The following is a 9,223-nucleotide window of genomic DNA, read 5'->3' on the forward strand; positions in this document are numbered from 1 at the left end:
GCTAGTGTAGACATTGCCAGTCAGAGGCTCTCTCTTCCCCTCCTGAATCCTGAGCTTTGACTTCCTTGGTATTTGTGATGTAATCATCCTACTAATTCTCCAGTTACCCATAAAATATTCCGTGAAAAACCTTTCAGCCTTCTCTGTGCATCAAAGGAGCAAATAACCAAAAACCCATTTTGTTTATACTCCTCTAAGTAAGGAGACTTACTAAATGTCAGGAAAAAAGTTAATAACTGAAACCATATTTAATTATAAATCTCAAAACCCATCTGTACTGAAGTAAGTTCACATGGTCAGAAAAGCTGGTTTTTATTTTTAAATTACAGCAGATCAAGAATGTTGTAAACACAACTTGCTGGAAGGTCACCGGTATTTAAAAAGGGAACACAATGAATTAAACTACAACAGACTGACACACTTTACTAGACAGTAAAGCAAAACTATGGTAGCTGCTGATAAAACCAAACCCTTACTTAAAAACATTGCATAGATGGCAAAAAATCTACCAGCCTTGTAAAATGAAAGGAGCTTTGGTCTGGCCAACATGCAAGTTAGACCCTTTGAGTGAAACTCAAATTCAATCAGAAATGCATCTGAACTTCAGCACCCAGCACAAACCTCAAAAGCTGTAGAAAAAAACAGGGGCAATGGCTGTATTTTTGTAAAGATTTCTTAAGCAACTTCTGAAGTGAATGTAATATTTGTGAAGCACATCAGACTCACAGATAAATTGGGGAACAAACTCTCCATCTGATAGAACAGATACAGAAAGCAGGAGGGGGCAGTACAAACCCATTGTTAATGTGCCTTCCCCGTGGTACTAGAGGGAGCACTTGAAGATCAGAAGTAGCTCAGTCATCCAGAATAGTCAACACAGAAATCCAGAAAAAACTTTCCTCCCATCACCACCAAATTCTCTGTCCATACCAATTCACCAACATGTGTTTGAAGAGGCAAAAAGCGAGTCGGATTTTAAAAAATAAAATTGTAAAAAGCCACCTGGAAGTGCTAATAGGATACTAGTGTAACAAAAGCAACCCCTGCTGAGTAGAACCACGCATCTGGGTATTCTCTAGGCAGGTAAGGCAAACCCATGGTTTCCATCCACACGCCCAAAGTTTGACACAGCAGTTCCATCCTTTATTAGAACACAGATAAAACACTACCCTCAATCCAAACATTAGCAATTTAAAGGTGAACTGCAAGTCAAAAACAAAACTTCAGTTAAACCCAGACACAGCACATGTCCTGACAGTCCAACTTGCTAGACCACAGGGGCACATAGTATGGAAGTAAGTTTTAGCAAGCTGTTTCTAAATTCACTTTCTCCCATTTATTACATCTCCTTGGTACTCCCTGGTTCACTGCAGGTATTATTCTGTGAAGTCATAAATACAGTGGGCTCCATGTGTAAAAGTAAGGATGGTTTTGAAGTTAAGGCACTGACTGGGACTCAGGAGATCTGGGTTTCTGTTCCCATATCTGCCAGATTCCCTGTGTGACCTTGGATAAATCATTAATCCCTCTTCTATCTCAGTTCTAATCTGTAAAATGGGATAATACTGTCCTACTCTAAAGAGTGTTGCATAGATAAATTCACTAATAGTTGTGAAGTCCTGTGTACTAATACCGTGATGAGCACTGTAGAAAAGACACTACATTTCAGAAAACAAAACATGGGTGGTGATGGTTTTTCAGGGAGAGGAGGGAACAGTGTTTCTGGGATAAAATAATTTAACAGCGTAGTTAAAATCGGTCTCTGCTGAATGCCCCTGCAGCCTGTTTTGTGGCAGCACAAGTTGCGCGCAATTCAGTTACCACGTTTGTTTTTACAGTTCAGCTTTCAAGCGTTTACGATTGTACCACAAAAGCAAAACAGGAAAGCTACACAGCGGCTAAACTATGCAGTCTAACTTTGCAAATATTCTGAAGTTTTACTGTTCCAAAAATAAATTTTTACCTCTCCAACTTTAAGGAGACCAGCAGAAGCATAATAGTTAGCCACAATGCAGGCACGAAGTTTATCCATCATCCTCCTTGCCTCAAGCAGGCGCTATAAAAAGAAGAGAAACTGTATTATAAAGTACTGCTATTGCAGCACTTTTCAATACTTCCTGATCCTCTAACTTATCTCCTTTTAAGAGAGAGACCTTTATACCTGATCTATGACTTCAATCTCATGTTCCTTATTCTTCATTTCAACAGCAAACTGCTCTTTAATAATTGTCTCAATCTTCTGTACAGCAGCATCTCGAGCTGTTCAAAAAAGCACATTAAAGTAAAAGGGAAGTTTTCAGAGGCAAGGATTTATAGTTCAATCCTAAAGGTTCTAAGTGAAAAGAAATGTTATAGAAGGAAAAATAAAGTTTACAGTAACTGAGCACAACACAATGAAAGGGATCTCTAGCACTGAGTGCCAATTTCTTTTTATTTCTGGTCTGCACCAGAACATAATTTCTCTTAAAATATGTACATAAGTTGGTTTTTACAAGGATTTTTTTTTCTTGTAAGCACTGAGGTGGGAGACCAGTCACAAGACACTGTTTACTATTAGATCTGAAAAGTAGTAAATATTAAAAGAGAAAAAAATGCCACACACACTGCAACATAGCCATTAGACTGTAACAAACATATGCATCAATATGCAAACACAATACAAAGAGGATGACGGGGCAGAACCACACACGCACCAAAGAGGAAGTCTACAGATGGGTATGGGAAGGCTGTATCCTACTATGATATAAAGCAGTGGTGCCCAACCTTCGACCCACCAGAACATTTCATAAGGCCCATGGCCCGCTTCAACATAATACACTAACGGCTGATTCATTAGTATTTCTTGTCATGTTTATATCATTTTATAGTTTACACAAGGAAGTATAAAAAAATGTGATAAAGAATGGGTTGTTTAATTGAAGTGTCATGTTTCATATAAAACAAGCCTGTAAATAACTCTCTGCATTCGCAGCTCAGCTGCAGACTAACCAGACCAATTAAACATATACTTCTTTAGTGATTGTTGCTATAAAAATTCAGGAAGACATCTTTGGACATGCACAGATTAGCTGTAATCTGCCCTAGATGCAATACTTTTGATTGGCAGGTAAAAGCAGATGACGCACAAAAATGCCTCCAACAAAAAAAAAAAAATGAAAATTGAGCGTTGAATGTTATGTTTTTCAAGGTAAGTGGCCGATCAATTCTTTTTTGTCCTCATCAAGGCCAATCATTATGTCTCATTTAGAAATAAACAGTTGCAGTGTGGAAGGAATATAACATCAAGAGACACTATGACACAAAACACAGGAAAAAGTATGATGTATAACAAACTGCAAAGATCATGTCTTTGAAAAAAGAAATTGGAAGTTTACAGCAAATGCTAAGAAAACAAGAAGAAAATGCAACAGAAGTGAAGGCAAACTACTGTATTGTGTATTTACTGGGCACTAAATGTTGATCTTTTTCTGACAGGGAGTTCATAAAAAAGTGTCTGAATGTGGTTATGGAGGAAACGTGTACTAACAAAAGGAACCTTATTGAAGCAGTAAGTCTGTCTCACCAGACTTTTACTTGAAGAATAGAAGATATCGGTGAAGATTTAAAAGAACAGCTCTGTGAAAAAATCCAAAATTGTGAGATTTTTTCAATGGCTTTGGATGAAAGCAATGACATTACTGATGGTGCTAATTGTCATTCGTGGAATAAACAAGGCATTTCAAGACACTGAAGAGTTTGTGGTGCTCCAGACACTTCATGGGAAAACTACTGGTGAAGACTTGTTTTGGATATTTGCCCATACTATTAGGGAACTCCGTCTGTCTTGAAATCAACTTGCCACGGTAACATGAACAGCACTAAGAACATGGTAGGCCACAAGATTGGACTGGTGTACAAGGCTGGTGATTCATGTAACGCTGAAAGGCCAATGGCCTTGCATTGTATTATTCACCAACATGCTCTGTGTGGAAAACTTCTAAACTTGGAAAATGTAACGACAACCATGGTGGCCACTGTAAACTCGATTAGAGCACCTGGGTTGAATCACTGCTCATTTTAAACATTCCTCAAGAAAACTGATTCAGAATACGAGGATGTGCTGTACTCTAGTGAGGTATGCTGGCTTAATCGTGGAAATGTGCTCAAACTTTTCTTCACCTTGCGGAATGAAATCAGTATTTTCACGAATGAGAAGTCTAAAAATGTATCTGAACTCTTAGATCCAGTGTAGTTGTAGGATTTGGCAACTCTAACAGATTTAACAAGCCATTTGAATTATCTCAATTTGAAATTGCAAGGTAAAAAAAGGCTTGTTTCCCATTATACTCAGATGCAAAAGCCTTTCAAGCAAACCCAAAACTCTTGCGACAACACCCAGAGAGAGGAACACTATCTCACTTTCCTTCCTGTGAAAAACTCAGTCGGGATGAAAACATTAGCATTCCGGTTCCATAAGCCCAAATGGTAAAATTACTGGACCTCCTGGGTGAGAATTTTGAGGTCAAATTTTCTGAATTCAAGTCACACACAAGTGACGTTTGACTGTTGAAAAATCCTTTTGTTGCTAAAGTGGATAATATCCCTGCCTCTCTGCAAATGGAGCTGACTGAACTGCAATTTAACGAACACGTTTCATAAAAAGAAACTAGTGGAGTTTTACTCACTGTTGCCCAATGATCAATTAGAACAATAGTTCACTGCGAAGCCAGAGACCCACTCAAACACCTTAATCTCTAGTATGGCATCAGATGCTCGGTACCACAGTGAGACACCCGCATGTCAAAGTAATTTAACTTTGAATATAAAAGGGCAGGGTAGTCTTTCATTAATGCAAGTCCCAGCATAGCATCATCTAATTTTTGCAAAGCCTCAAATACTAAGAGTTACTCTCCTTGAAACTGAAAGTTAGAGACTTCAGCCACAACGGTGACTGAGTCCATCAAGGAAATACAGTGCCCACAAATTGGGCTGTTGTGATCTCCTTATGGGTGCCCTTAATTCCCGCTACATCAGCCCACAACTCAGTTTCTGCAATATGTTACAAATGGAACACGGCACTCTGGCCTGGCTGGAAAATTAAACTGCCTTTCCGTGAAAAGTAACTGGGTTCAAGTTAACTGACTGTAGCTGAAAGTCCAGGTCAATCTCTCCTCCTCCCACTCACCCAAACCTCGGATAAGAACATTTAAGCTTTGTCTACATTCAAAGCTGCACTAGTTTAACGTAAATCCATTTGAAACCCGACTTAGTTAAACCAGTGCAAACAAACATTCTTAAACTGACTTCAACTGACTCTGATTGCTTACCAAATTAAGCTAAAAATCTATATAAGCCAGGTTTAAATAGATTTAGGAGACTGTCCACACAGGGGTTTGCACCAGTTTAACAAAGTAAACCAGACCTGACAAGTACATTCAAACTAAAGCTCCGCCTCAGGCATGCCTATTAGTGCACTTCCCCCTAGTCTCACGTCCAAGTTACTTATATAGTTGTCAACATCTTCCCCGCTCCTGGCAGCTCAGTTCTTTTGTTCTGCTCCAGCTCCTTAGCTTCCTCAGATCCCAGACAATTCTGTTCTTTCAGCTATCCTTCCACTCATCCCCTCCCCTCCCACTAGCAGCTCAGAGCTGCTATGCCTGTTGTCGCTCAGCCCACTCCACGTCCTGCGACATTCACTTGCTCAGAGAACACTTCAACTTGTCTAGAGCTGCCAGGCAATAGGATTGTTCCCAAATTTAGCATTTTCCATTGTGCTGAATGAAAACCCATTCACCCTGCTGCTTCTTCTCTACTCTCCACTGTATTCTTCCATCCATCCAGCTTTCCTCCATCAATTTTACCTTCCCTGTCTGCCTCTTTCTCCCAAGTCTCTCTCCCCTATGCTGCTTCTCCAAGTTTCACTTCATTGGCCTCACCTGCCAAAATTATGACCATTTGTCTCCGCTTCTGCAAGATTCAGACCTCTAAACATTAGCAACAGCCTTCTCTTCCCAGCTATGGTTTGCCACCCAATTATATCGTGTGAGCCTATGCATTGTCTGTCAGCACTGTCTTGTTTCTTTACTTAGGTCTGGTCTACACCTAAAACTTAGGTCAATCTAACTACATCACTCAGTGGTGCGAAAAATATACACCCCTCAGAGATGTAGCAAAACTGCCATAAACCCTAGTACAGATAGCACTAGGTTGACAGAAGAATTCTTCCAATTTTTATGCATTATTTGCTTCCTTATCATCAGTACTCACTGTAACTCTAATGTAACGCTGGTTCGTCTGCTCAGCTAATAGAGCTCAATACCTGCAGTCTTCCATAGGGTACAGTACATGGAGAGTTTTATGTTCCATAAGATTCCATGACACACAGTTCCTACCTGACTGTTCTGCTGCTTTGTGACGTTTATTTGGATGTGTGACTGAAATCTCCTCATAGTCTGGGTCCTTCTCTTCAATCACTCTCTTGATTCCAGACATGGTAGTTTGACTGCTTCACTGACAGGAGAAAAAAAGAAATCCATGTTATTACCCACATTGACAATCGAACTGACTTCAGGCCTCTAAAGCCACATGATTTAATAGGGGAAGTCTGCCCTCCAACTGGTAAGAGAGGAAAGCCTATGTTTTGAATGGCTGTTTCCCTTATTGCTCCTAGCTGTGATTTATCAAACTGCTCAAAACTCTACATCGTTCCTGTTCTGATTTTGTTACACACTACTATACAATCCAAGAGTGCAGCTCCACATCCAGGTTTGTTTCTCTCTACAAACACAGGCAGTGGTACCTTTTTAAAGTAAATTTTTTTACTGAGATGGCAGGCCAGAAAGCAGACGTTATCTATCTTGCCACTGAACAGTTACAGCAATGCAAGATATCTCATCCCTCACCTGGAGGGAACATCTTTACAGGAGCTCACTTTCCATACCTTTTTTTTTTCTTGGCCCCTTTGCCAAGACTTCTAACAAAGAAGCCAGTTGTCATGGACTTGCAATAGGCACATTTGGCCAGTCAGAAGTAATCAGAGACCACCAACTTTTCTCCCACAAACTAGTGAGGGATGTTCGTTACCAACTGAAGTGAAGGCACCAAATCCTGTTTCTAATCCTCTGAATCATCCAATCTCTTATTACTGGAGTGTCTGTGCTTCTTCAGTGTTTAGAGAACATCCAAATTTGTCGGGATTAACTGATTAATCATAGAATCATAGAATATCAGGGTTGGAAGGGACCCCAGAAGGTCATCTAGTCCAACCCCCTGCTCGAAGCAGGACCAATTCCCAGTTAAATCATCCCAGCCAGGGCTTTGTCAAGCCAATTCTAATAAAGCTAGGATTCTCATCAGCATGTCAATTGTCATCCCCTTTCTTTCTCACCTAATTATTATACAGTAATTTGTTCAATGCAAATTGATTCATTCTTTGGTATCAACAAACTGGGCAAGTATAATTGTGAATCTGCTGAGGTCCAAATAAGCAAAAAAGATTTTTAAAAAAGCAACACCAGTAGAAAAGGCTAGGAAAGTTATACAGGTATGAGGTAGGGTGTGAATTTAAGCCACTGTAGATATACCAGTATAAGGCTCCGATTTGATACTTTTATTCCAGAATGAGAGTGCCTTATTCCAGTTTCATTTATGTTGCTCTGGATGGGGTTTAAACTAAGCCCAAAAAAGTCATTCTTATTCCAGAATAAGAGAGTTCACAAGGTGAGTTATACTTGTATAACTAGAAAAGTTCCCCATGTAGACAAGCCATTAGAGAGCTGAAATTACGTAAGGATTTGCTTTAACATAAAACTCTGCATTTTTCATTTCAATAATCTACAGTAAAAAATTATATGACAGCATGTATGCTTGTGTCAACTGTAACTAGGTTTAAAATGAGTGCCCTTTCACAATCAGGTACAGTCGAGAAACATGGCTGATCTTAGCTGCATAGTTCGGCCACATGCTACAATAAACATTTTGCATGTGCTTTTATTTTTTTACCTTTGAGATATCAGCAACGTAAAGTCTGGTTTCCCCTGCCTTTGCTAGGGAACGTGTGGGAGGTGTCCAATGTGGATTTTAAACTCTCTGCCCTTTTCCAAGGAGTGGAGTGTTGAATCTCGAACAGATGTCCCCTTTATTGCCGAAGTTAAACGGACATTAACAAAAGCCGTTTTAAAGAGTCAGAATAGAAGTTACTTTCTTTCAATTACTCAGCTTTCAACTGTGATTTGTGTTACCACTAGTCTTCCAGGTGCCTTTACAGTTTGCGGGGTAGACAAGACCTGAATTTGAAATGAGAAAGGGAAAAAAAATTCTTAGATGATCTTTATGTGGAGAGAAAGAGGGAGGGCCCCACGAGGTTACCCGTACCCCTGGATTTGGGGAGAACATGGCTGCTTGCAAACAGGGCATGACCCTCCCCCGCCACTCACGTCGCCCGCTGAGGAGGCAAATGTGCCACCTTTGTGTCTCCTGGCTGCGGGGGGGCAGCAGCGCGCCCTGGGCATGGGGTGCCCATGGGCTCGCACATCCCCGCAGCTGCACGTACCGCAACCCCCCTGCCCGTTCGGGGACCCAACCGGCGCCCGACCCAGCCTCAGGGGGGAGCTAGCCCCGTCCCAGGCCGCAGCCCCAGGGCGAGGGGGGTGGGGGGGAGAGCCAGGGCGCCCCCTGGTGCAGGGCAGGGGCCCGGGGGCGATTGCCCCTGCAGAGCCTACACCGGGGGCAGGGCGCCGGGCAGGCCCCGCCTGCTGCCCCCGAGCCATGCGGCCGCCCCCGCGCCGTCCCCTCGCCGTGCTACCGCAGCCCCGCGCCGCAGCCCCGCCGCCTACCGGCCTCCGCTGCTCGCCTGGCCCCGCCCGGCCGCCGGCCCCGAGCGCTCAGCGCGGCCCCCGGCCGCCCAGTGCAGCAGCCGCCGCAGCGAGCGCCGCCATCGGCCCCGCGCCCTGCTCGGCTCCGGCTGCCAGTCACTGCGAGGGGCGGGAGCCGCGCAGGCGGACGGCGGCGAAGGGGCGGGACGAGCCGCCCGGCGGCCGCCGCGGGGCGCCAATGGGAGCCGTGGCGCCTGGGTCGGGCGTAGCGGAGCCGCTGCCAGCCCCACCTCGCCTGCGGCTCAGGGCAGATCGAGGCCGGCCCCAGCTCCCCCGTGACCCGCTGGGGCCTGGGCCGAAGCCAGGAGTTCTCCAGCCGGGCCGCTGCTCCTGGGTTGCCCTGCTGGAGAGCCCCGGAACGGGTCAGGAAA

General features: G+C 43.3%; 1 protein-coding gene across 6 annotated transcripts in view; it reads right to left on the minus strand.

Moving 5' to 3' along the window:
* Positions 1 to 8,972, minus strand: part of YEATS2 (YEATS domain containing 2) — a 75,637-nt gene extending 66,665 nt beyond the window's left edge. For 3 of the 6 annotated variants that reach the window (XM_073360071.2, XM_073360068.2, XM_073360066.2), the window contains exons 1-5: positions 8,814 to 8,972; positions 7,981 to 8,264; positions 6,372 to 6,489; positions 2,162 to 2,259; positions 1,964 to 2,056 (exon numbers count right to left, since the gene is read on the minus strand). In XM_073360071.2, the coding sequence (XP_073216172.1) occupies positions 1,964 to 2,056; positions 2,162 to 2,259; positions 6,372 to 6,471 (291 nt within the window). In that variant the 5' untranslated portion in view covers positions 6,472 to 6,489; positions 7,981 to 8,264; positions 8,814 to 8,972. The remainder of the gene's footprint in view (positions 1 to 1,963; positions 2,057 to 2,161; positions 2,260 to 6,371; positions 6,490 to 7,980; positions 8,265 to 8,813) is intronic. The other 3 variants (XM_073360067.2, XM_073360070.2, XM_073360069.2) reach the window with 3 other exon arrangements.
* Between the last annotated feature and the right edge of the window lie 251 nt (positions 8,973 to 9,223).

The sequence above is a fragment of the Lepidochelys kempii genome, chromosome 9 (assembly GCF_965140285.1).
Source record: "Lepidochelys kempii isolate rLepKem1 chromosome 9, rLepKem1.hap1, whole genome shotgun sequence".
NCBI lineage: Eukaryota > Metazoa > Chordata > Testudines > Cheloniidae > Lepidochelys > Lepidochelys kempii.